At 39.1% G+C, this 26,274-nt stretch overlaps 2 protein-coding genes and 1 long non-coding RNA gene across 3 annotated transcripts in view; 1 reads left to right on the top strand and 2 right to left on the bottom strand.

Moving 5' to 3' along the window:
* Positions 1-11,696, bottom strand: part of LOC119505319 — a 29,606-nt gene extending 17,910 nt beyond the window's left edge. Inside the window, exon 1 of the long non-coding RNA XR_005210712.1 lies at positions 11,221-11,696. This is a non-coding gene — a long non-coding RNA (uncharacterized LOC119505319). The remainder of the gene's footprint in view (positions 1-11,220) is intronic.
* Positions 1-18,830, top strand: part of CDKN2B (cyclin dependent kinase inhibitor 2B) — a 20,656-nt gene extending 1,826 nt beyond the window's left edge. The window contains exons 2-5 of the mRNA XM_037798017.1: positions 9,150-9,336; positions 9,463-9,637; positions 10,269-11,423; positions 13,707-18,830. Of these exons, the coding sequence (XP_037653945.1) occupies positions 11,268-11,423; positions 13,707-13,967 (417 nt within the window). The 5' untranslated portion in view covers positions 9,150-9,336; positions 9,463-9,637; positions 10,269-11,267 and the 3' untranslated portion in view covers positions 13,968-18,830. The remainder of the gene's footprint in view (positions 1-9,149; positions 9,337-9,462; positions 9,638-10,268; positions 11,424-13,706) is intronic.
* On the bottom strand, positions 11,697-26,274 carry LOC119545226. The gene is made up of 4 exons (XM_037850771.1): positions 26,088-26,274; positions 25,639-25,932; positions 24,215-25,435; positions 11,697-17,619 (listed from the first exon to the last, which is right to left on the bottom strand). The coding sequence occupies exons 1-3, from the start codon at positions 26,272-26,274 to the stop codon at positions 24,540-24,542; spliced, it is 1,377 nt and encodes a 458-aa protein (XP_037706699.1). The 3' UTR covers positions 11,697-17,619; positions 24,215-24,539.

Raw genomic sequence — 26,274 nt, 5'->3', positions numbered from 1 at the left:
ATAACTAGGTTCAGATCAAACATCCCATCAAGAATCTACCTAGATGAACCTCCCCATGTATGTGGTCAGGCCCTCCCACTCGGTTAAGGTGGTAATAGCCAGATCCTGTGAAGCACATTTTCCCTTAGTAATTAATAAATCTATAGAGTGAGATCATGCGACTATTCTGTTTCCTAACCACAGTTTATCAATGGTTAAATTATCCATTGGAAGGTCACAATATGATGATTTTCTAATACTAGAATTTGCTCTACATTTGTTAGCTACCATTCCTCTAGAAAGAAAACCTTCCCCCTCCCTCTCCTCATGGATTTTTTAATTTAATGTGGTTTAAATTGCAACATCATTCTTTTTACTATTCAATTGTCCCAAATAAAGCTGCTAAGAGAAAAAAAGTCCATTTTGAACACTATAGCAATGTTAACACTTTATGTCATAATCAAACAATCTGCAAGAAGTTTATAAATATATGGTGATATTGTCATTTTATTTATCATCATTATTATTATACTTTCATAATTTATTTGTATCATGCCTAGGAAAAACATTAGATATTTTTAAGGGATTCAAGTTTATCAATGCACAGACTTCTGAAGTGGTATTACATATAAAATTTTTCACAAATCATACATCTCAATCAGTAACATTGTTTTATAAACACATCTTACACTTCACTGTTAAACTAAGTACTAATTGAGACTAGGGAGCTGTGCCAGTTTGGATGTATTATGTCCCCCAAAATGCCATGTTCTTAATGCAATCTTGTGGGGGCAGATGTATTAGTGTTGATTAGGTTGGAATCTTTGGATTAGGTTGTTTCCATGGAGATGTGACCCACCCAACTGTGGGTAATACCTTTGATTAGATTATTTCCATGGAGGTGTGGCCCTGCCCATTCAGCGTGGGTCTTGATTAGTTTACCGGAGCCCTATAAAAGCTCAGACAGAAGGAGCTCAGTGCAGCTGTAGCTTGGAGAGATATTTTGAAGATGGCTGTTGAAAGGTGACGCTGACATTTTGGAGAACACTATTTTGAAATGCAACCTGGGAGCAAGCAGGCGCCAGCCACTTGCCTTCCCAGCTAACAGGTTTTCCAGACACCAATGGCCTTTCTCCATTGAAGGTACCCTATTATTGATGCCTTAGCTTGGATACTTTTATGGTCTTAAGACTGTAACTTTGTAACCAAATAAACCCCCTTTATAAAAGCCAAACCATTTCTGGTGTTTTGCATTCTAGCAGCATTAGCAAACCAACACAGGTGCCAAAATTAAAATTACTAAAATTCCCTTCTCAATTTGTTCCCTTTTTGTAACTCTTGACTTTTTTTTTTTTTTTTTTTTTGAAACTTTCATTACAGTTCTGTCTAGGTTTGAAACCACATCAAATACAAATTTGAGACTAGGGTGTCAAAATCAAAATCCTAAAAATGCATCATAGTGATACTGGATTTTGGCTTTTGATACTTTTTTTTAAACTTTCATTTCAACTGTGCCTTGGTTTCTAACCATATCTAGTATTTCACCACTAAATCTTGAGTACTTATTTGATATGAGTATAGCAAAATTAAAAACCTAAGACTTCCTTAATTTTGTTACCAAGTTTTGTTGTTTGAAATACTTATTTTTCACTCTACCAAGGTTTCTCTGAGATAGACAATCACATTGCAATTAGTTTATGATTATTGAGGAAATGGTATTATTATTGATTCATTCATGTAACCAAAATTATTTTAAAAGTCTTTATAAGATGTGGATATGGTTTCTTATAATCCAGGCTTTGTATGTTTGTTGACATAGTATAGCATGTTCAATATTAAATAATCTCTTTTATTTTGTTATTTCCGCAATGCGGTTAATTTCACAACAAAAACTGCTGCCCTTGCTAGAACATAAGTGCCATGAGGGAAAGGCTCTTTAACTATTTTGTCACCCATGTAACTTTAGTACCTAAAAGTTTGCCTGGCACACAACAGACATTCAATAAATATTTTGTCAAATGGCTATTAAATGTATTGAATAAATTAAAACAAACTTCCACCCAGAAAAGAGCAACTGTGAGAAAAGCATTCCTCCTTCAGGAAGGGCATTATTTCCAAGTGGTTTTCCAATAATATTGTTTTGCTCACTTTTTTCATTTGGTAAGAATGGCTATAGAAAGAGAAATTTTAAAAGAGAATTGTCTTTTGGGATGTTATGTGGCAAATGCCTTCTCTTGGAGTGTTTTTAACCAGTTTTCTGAAATTTTTCAGTTAATTATTCTTCTAAGTTTGAGTTAGAATTCCATGCATTTATTGGGAACTAGTCTTTATATATATGTAATGTAAGAAACTGTTGTTGATGCTATAGTTTTTAAAATTAAAAGAAAAACATAAACAATGTAAGGAAATACGAAAAGTGTTTTCAGAATGATGAAGCAAATTTAGAGAGGGAAAAGGTGGCAACATGTTATCAAATATTTTGTTGCTAGAAAAGTTTCAGAATTAATTCTAGAATTAAATACTATTGCTTATACTAGTCTTTCTCTAGAAAATAAACTAATCTTCTATGCTAACATTATGCCAGAAAATTTCATTTTTACATTTGTTGGCATAAAATAGTCTAAATTAGGATTAAACATCCAGCCATTGAACATCACCTGGATATTTACCTTGTCTCAAGCTTAACCTCTGAATCTGATCTCATGATCCTCACCTCATACTGTATCCTCATCCAGTGTTCCCTATCTTAGTGACCATAATCACCAACCTCTCCTGTTAAAGAAACCTGTTTAACAACTCTCTCTCCCGCATGAGCATCTCCAATTCATTGATACTGAGTAGGGGCTCAATATTATTTGAATGGATGAATAAACACTTTATAGATCGCTTAAAATTCAGGATATTATTTTGGTATTATTGCTAAAATCATGAAAGAAAGAAATATGGAATAAGAATACATTTTAATAAGGATGTAAACATTTGTATTATTTACATCATATACATGTTTAGCAATAATATATGAGAGGATGACTTCATGAGAGGCAAGAATGGTGAAATTACCAAGAAATGAGAGGCTCTCAGGGTCCAAAGCTATAGAGAAGAAAGTGAAGTGAGATGAAGCCTGAGATCACTGGATCTATCAACAAGGAAGTAATTTATTTACCTTGCAAATTGGTTATCCAGATTCTGGGTGAAAGTCAGATTAAGAAAGTGAATGGAAATGGACATTTCACTCTTTCAAGGACCTTAAATTCTGAATACTTTATTTAGCATCATGAAAGTTAATTATTTGATTGTGTCCGTGCTGTGCAATTAGACTTACACAAGAGCAACAGTTTTAGATGTGGAAAAAAATTGGGGTTCCAATTCACAATGGCTCAGGAAGGTGGAAACTCCAATGTAGGCCTGGATCCACAGCATATCAGAGTAATCAGATCTTTAAGCCAATTGATTCTGCTGAGATAGGTGTATCTACACATATCTTGTGTCTGTGTGTACATGCATATTTTTAATTCAATTTTATTGAGATATATTCACATACTATACAGTCATCCAAAGTGTATAATCAATTGTTCACAGTCCCATCATATAGTTATGCATTCATCACCCCAATCCATTTCTTGAACATTTTCCTTACACCAGAAAAAGTTAAAATAAGAATAAAAAATAAAAGTCAAAAAGAACACCCAAATTACCTCCCCCTCCCACCCTATTTTTCACTTAGTTTTTTGTCCTCATTTTTCTACTCATCCATCCATTCACTGGATAAAGGGAGTGTGATCCACAAGGCTTTTTACAATCACACTGTCACCTCCTGTAAGCTACATTGCCATACAATCCTCTTCAAGAGTCAAGGCTACTGGGTTGCAGTTTGACAGCTCCGGGTATTTACTTCTAGCGATTTCAAAGCATCAAAACCTAAAAAGAATTATCTATATAGTGCATAAGAATGCCCACCAGAGTGACCTCTCAACTCCATTTGGAATCTCTCAGCCACCAAAATTTTATTTTGTTTCCTTTCGCAACCCCCTTTTGGTCAAGAAGATGTTCTCAATCCCACAATGTCAGGTCCAGATTCATCCCCAGGAATCATATCCTGTGTTGCCAGAGAGATTTACACTCCTGGGAGTCAGATCCCATGTAGTGGGGAGGGCAGTGAGTTCACCCACCCAGTTGGCTTACCTAGACAGAGAGGACCACATCTGAGCAACAAAGAGGCACTCAGGGGGAGACTCTTAGGCACAATTATAAGCAGGTTTAGCCTCTCCTTTGCAGTAATGAGCTTCATAAGGGCAAGTCCCGTGATAGAGGGCTCAGCACATCAAACCACCAGTCCTCAACATTTGTGAGAACATCAGCAACAATTAGGTGAGGAAACCCAACACCTCTGCATTTTCCTCCAGCTCCTTAGGGGAGGCCCTGCATATATATTTTTATTCTCTGGAATTACTTTGGGATGTGTTGCTGTTTCACACTAACCTATGCAAACCTACCAGGTCTCACTTCCTATTAAAAGTTCCATATAATTATGGTATTTGAACAAAGTGTATGAGTTAAATTGTTTAGGAAGTATAGATCTTGCACCAACTAAACATCTCTTCCCTTGGTCTCCGATGGAATTTAAAGTTTTAAAATGCAGTCAGTATTGTCCTTTTACCCTTTGGCCCGATTTGCCCTAGTCCTAACCACATCTGCTTCATTCATAGCTCTACTTAAAGTCTGGACTCTTTTTCAGCTTTTTTAACAGTTGCTATATGCACATACATTTTTTAATAAAGAACCCTTCTAAAATTAAAAATGGTTTAGAAATAACTATATTTTGTAGGGTGCATTTCATTCAAAAGCCCAAGAGAGAATATATGCTTTCTCAGAAATGTGTACATCATTCCTAATAAAAGTTTATTAAACATATTTCACAAACCATGCATTTCTGAGGAAAAAAGCAAATTAAATATGCATTTTATGCTAAATAACAATCTTCAAAAGAAAATTCGTAAAAATTAAAATTCTTGATTCTTTGACCTTTTCACCTTATTCTTCAAGAAATTCTGCTCCCAGAAATCATCTCTACTTTGAGAAAATATTTTCACTTAACAGAGCCCCTCACTCCCCCTGCTGATAGTTCATCTATAATAACATCAGTGGTGAAACACACTAGATCTTAGTATTTGTACTAGGCATAAAAAAAACAGTCTGGATACCCAATTTAATTTTACAAACAATTACTGGCTCCCATATTACTGGGTTATTCAACATGTCTAACCTGAACACAAGGTCATTCATCAGTAGCTAAAGTTTGGTTGCTGATGCAGCCCCCATTTGCATGCAATGGCCTATTAAATTCTTAACTTTAAAAGGTTCCTTTGTTTAAAAATGCCTGTTAAGTGAACAAACAAATATACACTGATATTATAGCAGAATCAATTTAATAACTTAGGTACGTTGTTCATTATGGAATTTCTGATGAATAAGGGAGCAGTACAATACTGATGCTATTAGGTATGCAAGCCGAGATTAGCCAAATTTTTTTTAAATGGGGCCCCTGCTGTAATTGAACTACAGATGATAATTTTATTCAAGAATGAGCTTCAATGACAAATTTTGATAAAGTGATGAAACAAACTATTGTATGCCTGAACTTTAGTGTGAATCACAGTGTGTACACCTGAAAGTCCAACTCTGCCTAGCACATATGCTAGATGGAGTTGGTGGGGAGGAGCATGGAAAGGATAGCCTAAGAGGGAAATGCATAACAATGTGAGGCAGAAAAGTTCTGATTCCAGAATTAAATCATCCCTTTGATCCAATCTCCCTTTATCCTTGTGTCCTTTAAATTAATGACTTTTTTCAAAGAGGAAGGCACCCTATGGGCACTTTGTATATTTTTTAGAACCATTTTTGGTTGTAGCAATGATTTGCTTACTGGTCCAGAGACAGACCAAAAGGCCCATACCTTTCAATTTTTAACAATCCTCTGGACATTAATGTGGGTGAAAATAGTTGTAATTATCTGAGTTAAGAAACTAATTCTGTTTTACATATAAACATAAAAAGCCTAGAAACAGAATGACCAACTCAGTAGCAATAAGCTCCCCCAGTACCCAGATTGTGGCCTCTAAATATCATTTCCCACATCAAAAGAGCCAACACTCCTTTGAGAAATGGTTAATAAGATGTGTAGGACAAGAAATATTAGAGATAAAACTAGAATATTGTCATACCAGAAAGCAAGGATTTTATCAGAGACTACTGGGGTCATGTAAAAAAAGACACAGGAACAAATTACAAGAAGCTTCCATTAGTTAAAATACAGGGTTTGAGCATTAATAGAAATAATAACTATAGTGGATTGAAACACTCCAAGGATGTTTAAATCCCTAAGTTCTTAATAATAATTTAAAAATCATTAGTCAACTTTGGAGGAGGCTAGGGGATGTAACTTATTAGTTTGAAAACTGGTAAATTTTAAATAAAGTATTTATCCTATCTTTCTTATATATACCTGAGGGTAACCAAGCAGTTAATGAAGAAAACTTTCACTTTATTGAAGTAGTCCAACTAATAAATGAAGAAGGAATGATAAAATTTGAAAATCACCATTTTGCAATTACTAAGGAAATGGATCTAAGAAATAATTATCAATGACTGCTAGAAGCACAAAAACAAATATTTGGATTATGTGCCTCTTGATGGAAGTACACAATACCAATAAGGAAGAATTTTTGCAAAAACATCAAACCTGAATTACATCCAGCTAGATCTAAATAATCATTTACAAGAAATACAGGTAGCAGAGAAATACATAAAATGTCATTGTTTAGAGGCATTCAGCAAAATTTAGAGTTCAGAAAACTACAAACAACCCAGTTTCTTCAACAAATAAATTGCAATGAAATAAAAGAAAGAAGAAGAGGAAAACCTATAGATTAAAAGAGACATAATAGACATATCAACAATTTCAAAGTTTTGACCTTATTTTCATCTGTACTTAAATAAATAAACTATTAATAACAGTTTAAAAAGAAGTGAAAAGTGATATGTGTAAAAATTGGAGGATATACTAAAATGATGAATTATGTCCACCATTCAATTAAACTTAAGAAACATGGGGAGGAAGGGGAGATACTATGGATCCTACAGGAATAATTCTCTACTGATGAAATAGAAAGAATCAAGCTCCCTGGTGGGGAGGTGGCTAATATGTGTTCTGAGAAAGCTCCAAGCATGATCCTGATTTTCTTTCTCTTCTCATTTAGAAATAGTCTCAGATCCAACCTTATGCAAAAAAAACAAATAAAGGATGACATGTCTCTACCTCTCTTGACCATTCAACTCATTCTAGCTGCACTTTTATAGTGACTTCATATATAGTCTCACCAACTAGTAATGTAAACATCATTATCATAGTGATTTGTATTACGTACAAGATTGGAACTGATTCTACTCATTCTTTCATTATTCTCCAAAATTCTATGCCAATTCACCTATTAGCCACTTTCTCTCTGTCTTCTCACTTTAAATTCCCTATCCTATTAAAAAAGCAGGGCTGTGATAATTCCAAGTTTCAGCTGCCCACTATGTTCCCATTCACTTCATCTCCTAAATGTGTTTGAAGCATTAACAACAGGTTGTGTTTCATCCTAGAGACAGCTGGGTTTCAGAGAGCAGTGAAATGTTTCATTATCTCACTCTGTTGTCCAAGACAAATGTGCTATTGTGTACATGTGAAATGTCATCTTTAAAGTCTATAAGTGTGTGCTGTGAGGTGAGCCATCTGGAAAACATAGCATAGACTGAAAAATAACCACAAGCCAGTTTATTGCTTTTTTTTCCAGTGAAGCTTACCACGACAGCTGCTAAAGACACTATGTAATGTAGGGTAGAGACTCTGAAGCCACACAGGTTAGACCCCGCTTCCAACAATGATAGCTAGTGTGCAAGTTACTGAACTTCTCTGATCCTTTTGCCTTGTCTATAAAATTGAGATATAGTACTAATCCATACCTCATAGGGGTTACATGAAATAGTTCTTGTAAAGCACCTGGAACAGGGTACCAGTGTGATTCCTCCTCTTTTCTTTCTAATATTAGATAAATCAATAATATTTGGAAATCAGGTTGAGCAGGTTGGTTTTGCCAAGAAGTCCATTGAGTTTCACGTGGTTTCCTTTAACTGTCAGGGAAGAGAAGGGCTTTGGGGATCAAGTTTGAAGCATACTCTAGAATTCCTTGTAGAGCGGGTTCCGACCACCCAGAAATGTTTAATAGGGAAGCGCTGTCCGTGGTGCTAGTAACCGCGCACGCCCCAACAACATTTCCCCTGGCCAATGTTCCTTTCCAGTCAACTCTCACAGTGAAGCTCATATCCCTGCTTCGTGGAAGATTCTCAGTCATTCTACTCATTGCTTTTCCCTGCCTTACTCACCACTCTATCTATGCCGTCTTCAACAAGAACAAAAAATTGTCTTCCATTACCTTATCGACTCCAAATAGTTTCTATATTTCAGGCACTTTGGCCAAGAACATCCCTTAAGAAAAGGGCTCAGAAATTGGCTCACACTACCTTTTCCTAAACTTTTTGTTAAATTTCAAAGAAATCCAAGGCCATATGTGAGAATACAGGAATTCAGTTAACTTCTGCCTCATCCTTAAAGACTCTCTTCAGTTGCATCTCCTTTAAGAAATTTACCCTGCTTCTCCAACTTGAGTTAAATTCCCCTCTTCCTTACTCCTAAAGTATCTTGTAAATACATCTCTTAGTAAAGTTATCACATTACCTCGAACCTTTCTATTTACTAGATTTGAACGGCACTAGTGAAAGCTTCTTGAAAGCAAGCACCCATAACTTATTCAACTTAGACTCATAGAACATAGGACATGCTGAAATGAGTTTTGTTTAACTAAACTCAATTAGTTGATCCATCAGAAGGAAGATCCCAACAAATTTCTTTGAAAGGCAACCCGCATAGTTGCCTTTGGCTATGCACTTTGTCTCATAAGTAGGTTATTTTGATGAAGATATTCTGGACTAAATTCATTTGCCACCAGATCCACCAACATCAGTCTGAGAACAGTCCCTCAGGATGACTGACAAAGAACCAATACTACCTATTTCAAAGGTTCTGTCTGACCAATGCCCATATTTCCTCTTCCTTCTTCCCTTCTTCCTAGACACCTGGAATCCTCAATACACTGTGCATGAGAACTCATCCTTAAGAGACAACAAAAGCAGCTTATTTGTTCTTTTCACCAAAAAGCAGACTTCTATTCCTTTGGCCAGACTAAAGAACAGGGTTGCCATCAACAAACAAAAGGAATTTTTTCCAGATGAAAATGGAAGTTCAAATAAAAGTGAAAGGTAGAGGAATAAAAAAACAAAAAAAAAAAAAAAAAAAAAAAAAAAACACTGAAAACCAAGAAATGGGGTTTGGTGGAGAGAGAAAAAATTTTATTATTAATGCTACCTCCTTCCTTCCCTATCCAGGTGGATTTCAGCCCTGATGAGAGTCAGTAGATCATCAGCTCGAAACAACACTTCCACAGGCCCCACTGTCTCTAAATTGAAAAGAGCTCTTACTTATTCTACAGGAGATTGGGGGAGGAGGAGTCAGAGCTAGCTTGTGCTAGAAGCAGCATGTTGTGAAGTCTCTCATTCTTGAGTAAGCAAGCAACTGGCCTCCCTTTAAGACTTTGTCTTCCTCAGCATTCTGAACCAAAAAAACAAAACAAAACAAAACAAAACAAAAAACAAACAAACAAAAAACACCAGTTATAAAATAAGAACTGTTCAGTGTTAGGAGATACTCATTCTCATGTATTTCTTCACCAAAGTTTTGAGGCAACACATACATCACTTGTGATTCTCTTCCTATTTCAACGTAGAATTAACTGCAATTTTTTAAATCTTTAAAGGAACGAACATATTAATTCAAACTCACCTAGGAAGAGTGGGAAGGAAAAGAAACCACTTAGCCTTTAAATCTTCAGAAGAGGATTTAATGACAGGTTCAGCCTGTTTAATGACAGGCCAAGTACCACACCCTATTTTATTATGTTTCATTATTATTGCATAAATTTCCTTTATTACTCATGATAAATAACAATCAAATACCTGCCAAGGCGGGCTTAAATAGGTAATAGTTCAAAGATATACTGTACAAATAATCATGAAAATGTGATCATAGATTCTTTAAAATATAATTTTTTCAGGTTTTTCGTGTACCAGGTTGCCACCCTCAATCTCAAAATCGTTTTTTTTTTTTTCCTTTTTCTTTTCTTTCTTTTTTTGAGGCTTGCATCCATAGTTGAAAGATGAAAAGGAACAAAATGGCGCACGCAAAACAGGATTCTCGGGATTTTTCATGTTTTTCTGGTTGACTGATTAAGATATGAAGACACACCCAAAAGAAAATTGCTAAGATTGATGCAAGATGTGAAACTGTGAAGTGCAAGTACTACCTGAGAATGAATTTAACCTATATGACAGGTACAGAGCTGTCACTGTGAGACATCTTAAAAGAGACGAAGTTATTTTAAATGCCTCTCAGCCACCCGATCACAAGGGAGAGACTAGGAAATATCCCCTAAGTGAAACCGACTGGCTCCGGGCTGACATGGAATAGAAATCCACTGCTCCACCTGCTGGGGATTAGATGCTGAGTACAGTGGGTCAACATTTTCAAAAACTTAGCCTCTGGCTTTGCCGGACACCTGGCAAGCAGTGCGGCCGGCTAGCCAGCCTCTGGCGCATGCGTTCCCGGACCAGCTGGGCGGGCTCCCTGCCCTACCGTAGGCTGTGACGTCATCGGCTGCAGGCCAGGCCTCCAGGCGACCACAGCCGGACAGGTCCACGCCGGCCAGCCCAGCAGGGGGCGGAGCCTAAGGGGGTGGGGCGAGCAGGGCCAGTGGCCCAGCTGGGAACGGAATTGTTTTCCGGCGGACTCCCCACTCTGTGAGAGCGAGGCTCGGTAGCGAGGACGCTGTGGAGCGCCCGCACTCTGCGGCCCAAGCCGCTTTGCGCTTGGCTGCGGCCGCGCGAGGTGCCTTTTACAGAGAGCCGGCCGGGCGCGACCGCTGATTCTCCGGCGCTAGGGAAAAAAAAATCCACCAGCCGCTCGGCCATTGCTCGCGCTCCGAACAGCAGGAGAACGGGAGAGGGGCCCGAAGCTAAGCTTAGTTCTCCAGGGAAGGGGAGACCGCTCCGGGGCAGGGTGGGGAGAAAGAGGAGTGTAGCGAAACTCACAGCCAGGGGTGGATTATCCGGGCCGCGCCGTGTCTGGGGTCTGCGGAATGCGCGAGGAGGACAAGGGCATGCTCGGTGGTGACGGCGACGATGTGGGCCTGGCCAACGCCGCTGCGAGGGGGCAAGTGGAGACCGTGCGGCACCTCCTGGAAGCCGGCGCAGATCCCAATGGAGTCAACTGCTACGGGAGGCGCCCGATTCAGGTACCTGGGGCCCCTGGACCTTGCCGGCAGGGGGCGCTCGAGCGCGGGGCGCGGTGTCGGCGGGCCGGGATTGGAACCGAGTTCTCCGCGGATGGAGACTCTGCGCAACTGGGTTTCTGGGTAGAGGTGTGAAACCCCAGCGTAAAGCAAGTTTTCATCCAGCAAAAATCCTAAAGAAAGGGACTGAAAAATCCACTACTTCAGTTTGGTTTTCTTTCTAATGGTGGAAAAACTATCTACAATATTTCCTCTGCCATCTCGTGATCAAAGATGGAAGGGATAGATTCAATGGGGAAGAAAAGGGGGGAAAGGAAACGGAGTTCATTGGCGAGGAGGACTCTTTTGTCAGTCTACCTTCAACGACAAAGCTATGTAAATTACAAGTTCCACGGTCTGGATCGGATTTAAGGATTTCTACAAAATCAGAATACATGAAAAACAATTTCACTATTTACTTTTAAATTGCTATTTAAAAAAATCCTTTGTTTACGTTCCTCATAGAGGTGAACTGAATACAAAGGAATGACAAAGGAGTCCTCATCCACAGTACTTAATTTTATTTCATATTAGCAGAATCTCTTAAATATTACATAAAAAAAATATGCTTCCATAAATGTGTTGTTTAATTATCATACTGAATGCTTGGATTACAAGCAACAATTGTTAGGTCCTTTTTAAGTGGCAAAGTGTCTTCATAAACAGCCTCTTAATTATTAAAATACATTTGTTCAATATGTTTAACTATTAATTTTACTTTAATTAGTACTGATATTTGACATTTTCTTTAAAATCTAAGTTGGTGCTTTTGTGCTTTACTGTTGGAATATTATGGTTCATATTTAGTATTCAGTTCACCATTACCTTCCAGAACTAAGTTATTATTAAGAAACTTTATTAATTCTGTATTTTTTAAAGAAAACATGTTCATTCCTTTTGAATACATGGCAATTCTTGGAAAAGTGGTATAACAAATGAAGGATAGTTTAAAGGCAACAAAAATAATGTAAAGTGATTCTTAAAGACTTCAAATACATTAGTCATTGTAAAACAAGTTTTCTTATTTATAGTTTTAATCACCATTTTCTGAGGTATTAAGAATCACTTTATTCTCTTCTTTGCTATATTTAAAATTCCCTTTACATCACCAATAGAAATGATGAATTATATCATGGTTTTCAAGGGAGGAAATGGATGTTTCTAGTATTCATGAAACAAATTTTAAAAAATAAACTAGAAGTCTATTGTCTTAATTACATGGCACCTTTTAAATCATATAAACCCACAAGAATAAACATCTCCATTTTAGACATCTAGTTATCAAAAATTGCTTTATTGTTCACTTAAAATAAATGTATACATAACGTACATGTACACAACTGGATGCTATAGGATTACTCCTCCAAAACATTTTCTTCTGAGTTATATGTTGTTCAAACTTGATTGCTTAAATTCAAGCTTTTTTATATATAGCAAAATCTTTATAATTTAAAATTATAAAATCCTAGCAAAATTGTACAATGTAAACAGTGTTTACTTTATGTTGCATTGAATATATTACACCCTAAACTTTAGCAGTTATTTATAATATTAGCACCATTAAAAATGGTTAAATGTTTATTTAAAACAGTCACTTATTTTCATATTATAAGACTGTGCATAACCTGATTTTGTTTTCCCCTCTATCTCCAACTCTGGCTCAAATTATCAGACTATAATGCGTTTATGAGTACAGTCAGAAGCCTTCCACCAGGGATTTGCTATGAGAACCAAACATATAAGCTCTTTAAAAACTTAGTTTCTTATTTTCTCCCCTTAAAGAAGTACTTCAACTTCTAAAAAATATCAGTTGACAAATATTTTTAGACCTGGACTATGAGGGAGGCGAGATCAAGGGAAATAATTCAAGATTTTAAAAGATTTTAAAACGTAACTATTACCCATAAATCATTTAACCAAATGGATTTCCATGTTCCAGTGGAAATCAAGAATCTCTTTTTCCTATTGGACAATAAGCACTTTGTCGTCAGCTCTTTCTTGTCTCCGCACGTTTGGAGACAATGGAATTCAATCTGTGCTGAGTAAGTAGCATAAGGAGGGAAGTAACCAGACACCTGAGGCTTGTACGTGCCTCTGCATTGAGGGATATTTCATAAACAGCTATTTCTTTAAAATGACCCCAACCCACTCCCCACTCCGGAGACTAGCTCCCACTCTTTATCTCGCTGCACCCGCACCTCCCCTCCCCGCGCCTGCCGCCCTGACGTCTCTGCTCTCCCCGCGCAGGTCATGATGATGGGCAGCGCCCGCGTGGCCGAGCTGCTGCTGCTCCACGGCGCGGAGCCCAACTGCGCCGACCCCGTCACCCTCACCCGACCGGTGCACGACGCCGCCCGGGAGGGCTTCCTGGACACGCTGCTGGCGCTGCACAGGGCCGGGGCGCGGCTCGACGTGCGCGACGCCTGGGGCCGCCTGCCCGTGGACCTGGCTGAGGAGAGCGGCCACTGCGACATTGTCCGGTACTTACATGCGGCTGCAGGGGATTGACGGCGGGCGTACCCGGCCACCCACGACGACTTTTCTTTCATTTCCCCGTTCCCCTCCCCCACGTAGTTCAATGAAGGCTGCAAACGTGGAGTAGCGGAAAGCCTGCAAGCCTTCCTGGGCTAGGAGAAGCAGACCAGGAATAAGTTCATAAATGTTTTTGCTGGGTTCAGCCCTAGACACTCACCGTGAAGGCAGACGCAGAGGGGTGGGGTGCATAAATTTCCAGCAAGAGTTAGGAGTGACGTGTGAGTTCCTAGGTGTCAACTCTTCAGGGTTTTCTGATGAGAAGTGGCTCGTGAAGAAGTCCGCAAACGACCGCGGTGCCTGCGAATATTCACACCGATGGTGCCGGCAGCGGAATGGGAGCTGTTGGTAACTTGCGATTTGGTCGGGGGCGGTAGGTGAGTTCGCCCCACTAACAGTGGAAGAGCCACCTGTGACCCCCGCTGAGGCCATGCTAGGGAAAACCTGAAGACTGAGACCCAGAAGATAAGGGTCGAGAGGCACCCAAGGCACTGCGCGGGGCTGTACGCAAGTCAAATGCAAAAGCAAACTCTGGAAGCCCTGGGGACATGCGCCCAGTTCAACTGGATGGTGCAGAGGAAACAGAGGAGATAGCAGTGACGATTGAGTTGCCCGGAAATGTCCTGGAACACGTTGATGCAGAATAGCTGTCCGGAAGGTACTGGCTGTTGTTCACATTTAGTCGAGGAGAGACTCCCGTGGCAGTCCAGTTGCTCCGGGATACCAACAGCGCGCGGAATGAAGTGGAGGCGTTCAGTGAGAACAAAAATAGTGGTTAACTGCGGTGGCTTGCTCCTACATTCGACAGGATATTGAAGCCCCCTGTAAATTGCCACTTGAAAAGATTTCGCGATATTTTGTACTTGTGAGTTATTTTTCAGTAACGGCCATTTTAAACAGGGATACTTTAAATAACAAAGTAACTTATGGCCCTCGGTAAAAGAAGTGAGGAAGAACTACCGGTTTTAAAGGAAAGAAGCAGTGGCAGAGTGGTGAGTCCTAGTGCCAACACCTAGATTACTTTTATCTTAACCTATTTGTTTCTTTGTTAAAGTTTCTAAACTTTTCCTTTGCTACAGTGTCTCAGGGGGCCAAACTATTAAATATTTTGTCTTTTAAAAGATCAATGCACTTACTCAGTAAATTATCCCAGGATATTTCTTTAAAGGTTGCTGAAAAAGTAGGATAAAACCATTGAAAATATATTATGATAACTCGCGGAATTTCTTTTCTTAATATCTGCTGAACAAACAAAAGGTGTACCTCTATGGGATTTAATTTCCAATGTTGCTTGATTCATTATAGCACTGGAACAACTGATACTTCACTGCTTTAATAAAGAAGCAATAGAGCTCGAAGTCCAAGTTAAAATGTATGTCCATCAATTTACCACTAACTCCTGAGAAATGTCGAAGATGCGAAAGGATTCACTTCTCTCACACTCTGAAATTGCTTATAAGTGACACAAACCACAATTTATAAAAACTGTTACATATACCATAGAAAGTTAAACATAACATTAATACACAGTACTTCTAAATGTCTGGTCTACTATACACAAATTTAAAAGAAGGGAGAGGGAACAAAAAGATAATTTGAGAATAAAGATCTATAAGAAGGTACCTTTGAGCTAAATATGCAAATCTTTACTTCTCCATCAGTTCCTTATCCCCCAAATTAATATATTGGTGGGGAAACTTAGTTGAGAATCTGAACATATCTTACTGGGAAAAAGATATCAACATTTATTAAATATAACTAGTGCCAGGCATACTTTAAAATGCATTTGTTCATTTAACACTTAGAAGAAATCTGAGAGATAAGTAGTTACCCAGATGAAGACAATGAAGCAGAGAAATATGGAACTTGACAAATGTCACAAAACAGTCGATCACACAAAGTCACCATTCAAATCTAAAGCTTTTCATTTTTTTCTCCCATTGTACCATCCTGCCTTCAAAATCATTAATAATACATATCAAGTCAATTTAAAAAAAAAAACAAAGTAGAAATAAACAAGGATGTTGCTTGTGAATTCCTAGGATGACTTTTTCTTTCTGTATATCTAGTACAATACCATAAATCTAAGCATACTATTTTTAAATCTATTTTAAGTGTCTAAAATATGAAGAATAGCCCCTAAAAGAAACACTAAAAAACACTTTTGGAACAAAGATAATGAGTAAAAATAAAGATAATGGGAATTTTTAATTAAGCTACAAGGACAGAAAATGCAATTTTAGCTATCATTTAAGAACTCTATAAATTATTGTCTACAAGAACAGCATTTTTAAAGTTTATATTGTTTTACACTAAGACACATTCTGCATAAAAGAAGTCATGAATTTTACATCACCTTCTTGGTTATAAAATTCCATATTATTTTGTGCTCTACTTTGTAAGTTCCAAGATGCTCAAATTTGCTAATTGTATGAGGCTGAATAATGAACAATGATTCTCTCTTGAAATATATGAAACATAAATGATTTCATCACTAATTTAAAGAAATTGTGGAGTCTTTCCTAACGGCAACCTGAAACTAAGGGTAACCAAAACAAAAAACTGGCTATGGACCCCATAGTACCATAAACATTCTTTTTGTTTATGAGTGGATTTTTTTAATGTAAAAATATAAAACAAAACCGGAATACCATTGGATATAAGTTACCACCTGGTTGCACTGAAACAGTAAGTTATTATTGCCATGTAAAATTTAACTCAAGTTTTCAAAGCCACCTAGCAGATAGGTCTGGTTGGTGTTTTTTCCAGCAGCACAAGGAGGCATATATACTGTTAAGTTTGTTACAGATTTCACAAATTTATAAGATACACACAAATAAATAAGCACAATTAACATAAGCCCTGCTTCTGGATGCACTGTGAAATTACAGAGAATTAAATATACATGTTAATTTTGTATATAAGTCTAAAATAGTACCATGATTTGTAAACATCCTACTACTTGACCTTTGTTCCAAGAAGATATAGAAGTGAAATAAATTCAGAAATCCAACATTCTATTCACTTGGCCTCATTCTTACTTTTCCTTTTTCAGCTGAGCAGGTAGATGGAAAAACAAGGATGATTTACTATGAAAGCAAAATCAATTTAACATTTCTTGTGCTCTAATGACTAAAATTAGCAATTTCAGAACTAAAAAATGAATCCTATTTAAAAAGAGTGCTTGAGATTCATAAAACCAACAGCTTTAGCAAAGTGTGTATGATTTTTTATGATATGATATTCTTTTATGATATTTGATTTAAGTATAAGGCAAACACAGTATGGTTGTCCAGGACCAAATAATTCAGCTAGTTAACTGACCTTCAGCAAATAAATAAAACTAATTTCACTTACATTTACACTGAAGTTCTATATTGCCCTTCCCTTATGGAAATATTTAAAAACAAACAAACAAGCTATATGTGAGTTAATATGTAATAATCATACCGATTTCTTTTACCCTCTCTGTAATTAAATTATTCAGTTACTTCAAATTACAAACTTTTTAGAAAAGACACTCACTTTCCTTTTACACTTTACCAGAGGCTGGTTATTTTCATGATAGAGTATAATAATTCCAGTGTGCAATACATTGCCAGTCTGCCAGAAGAACAGAACTAGTGATCTGCAAAAATAGTAAAAGTCATGAGAAGAAACATTCATGTGGACTGCCTTCTAAGGCAAATGCAAAAGCCAGTGTTGCCCAAAGTACAGTAAGGTCTGCTTTCATGTTTATGTCAGCAGCTAATCATAACCAAATTCTAAGATGCTCACTAGGTTTTCATTATTAACACAAACTAACAATTTAGTTATTTGGTGTAAACCCTAGTAATTCTTAGGTTACTGTGATTTCACAGTGATTTCACAACCACTAAGTGAAAAATGTGTGTGTGTACAACATATAAACGTATGCATGTATATGTACACACATATGTATAAGGTATATACACACATATAAGAAAATTTTAATTTTAAAAGTCACTTGAAAGAGCAACTACAGGTAAACCTCAATGCTTTCAACATCTCCTGCATTATTTATAACCCCAGGGAAGAAAGGGGATATGGAGAAAAGAGAAACTAGAATTCCATTGGAAGATACTTTGTTTCCCATATCAGTTCTTCAGTTAATTCAATATATTACCTGATTAAGTCATGTAACATTGATTAGCCTAAACTGTCCTCATCTATAAAGGGTGGATTGGATTAGATTATTTCTAAATTCTCTTCCATCACTAAAGTTTTATACCTTTATGATTTCATTGTATACATAACTTGGTAAGGGTCTTATATTTTATTTGTAATCATCTTGCCATATATATTGTTAAATTTGTTACAAGGAAAGACTTAGAGAGAAATGGACAGGAGAGCAGAAGAGAGAGTACAGACATTTTTAATTCTGGAGCCTTGGTGGGGGGGAAAGTTCATAAACACTGCCTCCATCAATTAATTGAGACTAAAGACAAGTTTGTGGGAACTGTGACAGAAAAAAATGTATCTGCACAAAACAAATAGTTTAATTTTTAAGGTCTTTCTCATTTCATCTTACCTCTGACTCTTCCTGTTGCTGTGTTTTTCTCATGACACTCAGAAACACTAGAATAATTAGGTTCTTAAAGTAAGCTGAGCAAGTAAATTCAATAAATTTACAAAATAATGATGAACTTGGTACTTACAAATTAAATGTTCTGAAGGAAAAAGATGGTTTTATATGAGCATATAACAAGGGTTTCTGGCCCAACTGAGGTCTCTGTAGGTATCAGAACCAAGAGAAAAGTGTGGAGAAATTAGAAGGAAAAAAAGGTAAAAAGGCAAAAAAAAAAAAAAAAAAAAAAAAAACTAAAATATGTAGAAAAAATCATTAGGGGTTGAGTAACTCTCTGAACAGCTCTCTTGGACTAAACATTCCTAAGGGATCCATTCCAAAGGGTCTTGTACTTTCTGGTTGGTTTGCATTGGATTCCTTGAAACTCTAGGTCCTTAAATCTTGTCTAGGTGATAGTAGGAAACAACTGGTTAGGCAAGAGGTGTGTGTCATCTAAATATATGCATGTTAGCCATGTCAGTGCACGCTGGTACACGTCAGCAGAGAATGATATGAAAAGAAAGCAACAAAAGGCATAGAAGGAGGCAAAACATGGTGATGATTTGTAGGAGACAAATTTTCAACAAAAATTCAATTAAACCAACACAAACCATGTCTGGTCTACATGCTGATGGGATTTGTGAAATATTTCTAGGCCTAAAATCTTGGGAATGTGTTCATGTGTTCATTCCCTACTATCTTGGTTTTTTATACACTTTCCTCAGTTTAGTTGTCACAAATGGAATTACTCCTTTCTTGCCTCTTGAATCCCCTACTCAGATTTTAATATCATCCCTTGCATAAGAAAAACATACTTCAATGTTAGGGAAGTTTCTTATGGAATTTTGATAAATCAAGAGTTACCTGAGGATTGTGAATGTAATTAACAACACTGAAATATGTGTCTGCATGTGATTAAAATAGGAAATGTTAGATTGTATATACGGTAATACCATATATATCCTTTTACAGATTACCATTACCATGTAATATCATATTTAATAAAGGAAAATTTGCTTTGAAACAAATCCTGCTAATGAAATAATACATAACTGGCATGGATAATATATTAAGCATGGCAATATAAATCAACTTGTATGTAAATAATAAGCACCCAACTCTGATTTACTAATTTGAAGTTTGACATAATTACAAACCAAAGAGTTTGCTGGGAAAAGAACTGTGAGAGACATATTAAGATGATACTGACTACCACACAGCTATGTACATTACGCTGAAAATTTACAAAGGAACCCCAAACACTTATTAATCCCTTTCTTACTCAGAAGCCCATGGCAATAGATCTCCCATAGGTATACATTGTCATTGGTAGTCCAGAAAATGTTACACCAGAGTTCAGGCCAAAACTTTAAGACCAATTACTGTAATTAAACCATGTCTCATTTTCCTTTCATATTTGGCCTTCTCCCAAAATGCAGAATCTTCTATTCATCTAGCCTCTCATTTGAATACTTTCTATTATGATGTGGCTGGAAGTGCTTCCTTCGAATCCTTGTTAATATGACCTCTGGGCCCCCATTCCATTTTAAACAAACTCTCCCCTCCCTTCTACCCCTTTACTGATCTCTCCGTCTCCTTGCCTTAGCTGAAAACTGGGTCTCCGTGAGAACTGGACTTTCCTCTGCACCAGACTCAAGATACTAAGCTGTGGATAACAGATAGGTAACAGATAGTTTTCAGTGCAGTCCCAAACCAGATATGTAAGGATTAGCCATGCCTTCCAGGTTTTTTTCTCTCAGTATTAATAATTAGGATAGTTGCAAATAATATTGTAAACAATTTCATTTTAAGTTAGTACATGTTTTATAATATGTTTTATGAGAATACATAAATATAAAACAGTAAACAACTTATTCTGTTCACAAACCCACAAACAGGTCAGCAGGTTATTGTGAATAAATACCTGGAGTTTTCTCCTGCAGGGTGTGTTGGAAAGATGTGTGCTGAATGACTCCTTAAGCTCTACCATTTTTTTTAGGGCACAGTAGTGCCCTTCACCATCCCTTGTATCCTCTGCCAATATGCTATCAAGAGTCATAAAACGTAATCTCCCCTGAAATTTTTTCATGCTCAAACTACGTTTGATGTTTCGAGTCATCAAATATGGGTTTACTGCAGGACTTCATGGTGCCTTGTGAGCCATTTAAATCCCATCATAGAAGAATTTAATGTCTTCCCCTTCCTAGGGAAAAAGTGAATGAAACTTCAATATATGCTTGTCCCCAAGCAATTATTGTATCTCTACAATGATGGTGTTGGCCCCAGCAGTCATTTGGAGCTGAAATATAGGGAAGTAGTTCCCAACGCTGGCTCCATGTCAGAACTTCCCATGAAGATGTTTTAAAATTCAGATTTACTGACCAACTCCAGGTCTACAGAATTAGAATATCTAGGTTTGGGGCCCCTAGATATATAGATATAGCAGTGGTTGTTACTTCACTACTTCTTGCTCAGAAGGCAACAAGTATTAAGTAAAAATCTCTTTAACTTCCCCACCCCCCCATTCCCACTACCAAGAGTAACCACTATTAATTTTTTTGTATCCTTTCAGAAATACAGTTACATATAAACACCCCTCCCCCAACACACACACATTTGTAAAACACAGATGGGAACATATTGTTCTGCAACTTGCTTTCTTTAAATAGCAATAGATCTCTGACAACTTCCAATACCTCCATATAAAGATGCACTTCACTTTTTTTATGCCTGTAAAGTTTTGCATTTTGTATATGAGCCCTAATGTTTTAAAAACCAGTCTCATAGTGATGAACATGTAAATTGTTTCATTTTTTTTCTTTTTCTTTTTTTTTTTTTTACTACTGCGCACAATGCAATAAAGAACCTCTGGCATACATATAAGAGTATACTGTAACAATTTCCAGACAAAGAATTGCTGAATCAAAGGATGCATCTCTCTACACCTGTATCATATATGTATATATAATCCTCCTGTACGTATATATTTCTGTATATAGATAAGAAATTTCCACAATTACATGAGTTCTAGGAGTGGAATTGCTCAAAGGGTCCATATATCTTCATATATAAAGTGTATAAAGTATATTTATATTTCCCCATATATACTATCTACATATAGTATATATCTTCCCATACTTTATATTTGTATATGTCTTTGCATTATATATACAAATTATAGGAGTGGAATTACTGAGTCAAAGAGTACGTATACACACATCATACAATTCTAATACAGTAAAGTTGCCTTCCAAAATGGTTGTTCTAAATTACAATCATTATAAAAGTGATTGCTTCCTCACACCTTTGTCAATCTTAGCACTCTTTTCTATTTTTGCCACATTTATAGATATATGTCATTCCTTCTGTTTACATTTCCTTACTAATGAGTGAAATAGAGTATCTTTTCATTAATTTTGGATGATTTGTATATCCTCTACTATAAACTGCCTGCTAATTTATTTGCCTAGTTTTCTACTGGGGTATATTTTTATTGATTTATGCATATATTTATGTATTCTGGAAATGAATCTTTTCCATTTATGTACAAATGTTTTCATCCACTATTGCTAGTTTTTTATTCTTGCTCATACTCTCTTCTGTCTCATGACTTTGGGGTTTTGAATGTGAGCATGTGCAAAGTTAGGAAAGTTTCTCATGGAATCAGTAGTTACCTGAGCATTGTGAACGTAATTAACAACACTGAAATATGTGTCTGCATGTGATTAAAATAGGAAATGTTAGATTGTATATGTGGTAATAGAATAAAAACTTTTTAAAAATCCATGGAACTGTACTACAGAAACAGCAAACCCTAAGTTAAACCATGGACTATAATTAATAGTACAATTTTAAAAATGTCCTATCAATTGTAACAAATATTCCACACCAATGCAAGGTGTTAATAAAAGGATGGTATATGGGAATCCTGTATTTTATGCATGATTGTTCTGTAAACACACAACTTCTCTAACAAAGAATGGTTGTGTGTGTGTGTGTGTGTGTGGTGTGTAGTATTCTGGAGCATCATGTGGTGTGTTGGGGGTGGGGCATAAGGCAAGAGATATTCAATAAGATGCTCTCTCCTATCTCTGCCTGTGGGATGAATTTGCTATCCAAAACAGAAAATCATTTTTCTCTTTTCAAAAACTAGACAACTGACTGTCAGTTATTAAATAGCAGCCAATGGAAGAAAGCAAAAAGAAGCTCTAACATGCAGTGATACTCTGCCTGCACAAGTAATCAACAGCGAGTTCAATCTCTTACTGACTCCACCCTTTGGGATACAACAGAAAGCCCTGTCACATGCCAGCCATGAAGTGTCCAAGATTTGGTCCCCTCTGGGCCTCAGTTTTCTCACCTAGTAAATAGGGCTAATAATTGCAAATTCAAAGGGCTACTGTGAGGATAAAATAAGAAACACAAGTGAAAGTACATACATAGTACGTACTCCTTAGTTCTTTGGTCATAAATTTTTTTTTAAGAGCACGCAGACAAAGTCATTTTCTTTGGAATACTATATATTAGTAGTTTTCTAAAGACTCATCTCATCTCCCTAATTGTATCTTACTTGGACTGATATTAAAATTCCCATATATAGTACAATTCTCATATATACTACAACTAAAAGAGAACAGGTAGTAGGCTGCAGGGGAAAACCAAATGGAATTTAAAAGTTTAAATTTTAATCTGCATTAGAGCATAAATTCTAGGGTAGTAGGAATCATGCTAAAACGTAGCACAGTACCCAGTATACAATATGCACTCAATAAACATTTTTAAAAAAGAAAAAAGTTTAAATTTTAAAATTTACATTCATAGAAAGAGAGCTTCCTGTACACTCATGCCCCTACTCAATGGCATTCCTCTGAAGGGGTGAGTCGCCTTACCCCAGAACAAGTACATGTGAAGAAGAAATGGTTGTGGGTTAAGCAACTCAGGCCCGATCATACAGACAGATCCCTGAATTTAAACTTGGCTGGGAAAATGAGACTCAGCAGACCCCACAGGCATGATGGAATAATAATCTCAAGAAATGTGTAATAGGGGTCTTTGTCCCCTACCTCCACCACAGTTTATCACCACAGCTCATCACCCTGCATGAGCACAGGCAACCCTTCACTCTCCACTCCTCCAGGACTTTCGGTGATGCTATCCTGGTATCAGGCAGCATTTTAACTCCAGGATGCTTTTTCTAAACTACCTCTCCCCAAGTGCCCTTCTTCTGTTGTCTAAAGAACCAAATACCTGAATTATAATTTTATGTTTTTACTAGTCCATCTCTCCTATGAGGGTTGGGGAGGGGGTGACATGTGCACAGCAAGAAAGAAAAGGATCTAACTCCCGTGGAGCATGAACAAATACATAATAAAGATAATTTCTGTATCCTAAGCTCTGTAAAAGAAATAAACTCGGTGATGTGATGGAGCCCGAGAGGGTAGCTTCTCTGAGTGAAGATATTTGAGATGAGAAATGAAGGAACCAGCCCTGCCGAGAATGAGAAAGAGCATTCATTCTACGCAGAGGGGATGGCACAGAGCACGATGTTCGGTAAATTCTGGGGGAACATTTCCGGAGAAGTGCATATGTAAACATCTAGATATTCAGAATAACTATTTAAGAGATTCGTATGTCTCACTTCATTGAACCACCGCTTTCTTCTATTGCGAGTTTGAACAGATGTTCGGCCGCAATGCCTGGGGATGGGGTGGGGGATGGGGAAGGGAGAAGCAGCTCTTCGCTCTGCCTCTCTCGGAGCACTGCCTTAGACAGGTGACTTAACCAATCCAGGGCTCAGTTTCCTCTTCCATAAAGTGAGGGGATTGGCGTCTGATTTCTAAGGCCTTGTCAACTCTCACGCTGCGGTTCCACGTCTGCAGCTAGGCCGTCAGGCCCGGGCATCTGTAGGGGAAGCCACTGCGAGGCGGGCCACATTTCCAGGCTCCCAGGCTAGGCCTAGTCCCTCATCCTCTCTTACATGGCCGGTCAGCCAGGCCGCGACTCCAGCGAGCGTAGCTGGGGACAGATCCCGACTGAACCCAAGCACAGGAGGTTGGGGCACCCGGCCAGCGCCGCCCGCCTGAAAGCAGCGTCCTAGGCTCGACTTCCCGTCTCCGGCGAGCCGGCGGGCCCGCGTCCGATCTCCGGCGCGGAGAGCCGCGACCCGCGAAGCTGCGCTCTGAAACCGGCTCCTCCGAGTCCTCAGGCCGCCTCAGTGTCCTCAACTCACCCTTCTTTATGCTGCTGCTTCCTTTTCTTCCCCCGCTTTTCCTGTTCCGAGTGAACCATGGCGGGCCGGCGGGGAGGGTGGGAGTTAATGACGGGGTCCAGAAAGAAAGGACCAGCGATGGGGACTGAGGAGGAAAAGAGGGGACAGGAACCATGCCGAGGAGACAGGCAGCGAGCGGCAAGGGTGTCGGCGTGCTGGGGCAGAGGAGAAGGAAGAGGCTGCGGACCGCTGCTCCGAGGAGACGCGCGAGGGAGGCCGCGGGAACAAGCAAACGCGGGGAGACCGGGAGAGGAGGGGTGCGGCCCTTGGGGGAGGGGAGCGCGGCGGGAGGAGGAAAGAGGAAGAAGCGTTCAGATGCTCTTTGGAGCCCTGAAGGCTCAAACCGAAAATAAAAAAAAATAAAAAAAAAAAAACAAATGCCTCTATAAAGCGGGCTTCGTTCTCGGCTCAGCCCCGCGCCTTGGATAGCGCGGTGAGCTGGGAGGTAAAGAAGCTCCCCACCCCGGTCCCGGACTCGCGTTTCGGCTCCGCCTACCTGATCTCGCGCCCGGCCCGCAGCTCCCGCAGCGCCAGAGTCACGCACTGTCCAGAAGTCGCGTCGGCTGCGTGCAGCGGTTTCCCTTAATTTCTCTCGTGTTCCAAATCAAGAAGAGGAGGGTAGCGGCCATTTCTTTCAAAATTGACATCGCTTCCTGATTGGCGGATAGAGCAATGAGGTGACCTTGCTTTTCTTTCTTTCTCTTTCTCTTTTTAAATAATCCGGTTTGGAGAAATGGAAGACCCTCGGCGACGGGCGCGAGGAATAAAGGAAGGGGGAACAGGGAAGCCGGTACCGGAGCAGCACGAGAAACGGCCGCCGCGCGGCGGTTCCTGGAGGGGCGTGTCAAGGATGGGTAATTTGAGGGGCGGGCCTGCCGGGCGATGCGTTGGGGCGTCAGACCCTAAGGCTGTCACCGCGTGGGACGTCCACGCAGAGGGCGGAGGGCAGGGGGCGGGGGTGGAGGTACACGGATAGGGCGGGAAAAGGCCGGGTGGGAGGAGAGAGGAGCCCAAGGCGCGAGAAGCCCGCGCGGGAGCCCCGCCCCCGCTCCTCCGCCGGCCTCTGCCCGCGCAGGAACCGAATGGTTCTGAAATCGGTCAGAGGAGAGCGGGCACGCGCAGGGAACAGGGGGCGGGGAGTTAAGGGCGGGTGGTGGTAGGGGCTGGGGGTGGGGGATGGGGGGGCGGGGGGCGGTGCGCAGGTTCCAGTTTGCAATTTGGGGGCCGGGGCGGCGCCGCCTACCTATGCAGTGAAAGAGCGGTGCTTCGGCTGCGGAGCGCGGCGGCAGCGGCTTCCAGAGAATGGTGCAAAGATTCTTGGTGACTGTCCGGATTCGGCGCGCGTGCGGCGGCCCGCCGCGAGTGAGGGCTTTCATCGTGCAGCTCGCGCGGCCCTCGGGTGAGTGGGCACCGCCGGGTCTGCGGGCCAT

The sequence above is a fragment of the Choloepus didactylus genome, chromosome 10, assembly GCF_015220235.1.
Source record: "Choloepus didactylus isolate mChoDid1 chromosome 10, mChoDid1.pri, whole genome shotgun sequence".
Classification (NCBI taxonomy): Eukaryota; Metazoa; Chordata; class Mammalia; order Pilosa; family Megalonychidae; genus Choloepus; species Choloepus didactylus.
Note: the sequence above shows the minus strand (reverse complement) of the source record. Positions and strands in the feature narration are given on the sequence as shown.

Coding starts and splice junctions, on each gene's coding strand:
- LOC119545226 (XM_037850771.1), bottom strand. CDS start 26,274: ATGGCCCGCAGACCCGGCGGTGCCCACTCACCCGAGGGCCGCGCGAGC. Junction 25,933..26,087: donor ACCGCTCTTTCACTGCATAG/GTAGGCGGCGCC, acceptor GACCGATTTCAG/AACCATTCGGTTCCTGCGCG. Junction 25,436..25,638: donor CCGTTTCTCGTGCTGCTCCG/GTACCGGCTTCC, acceptor TTGGAACACGAG/AGAAATTAAGGGAAACCGCT.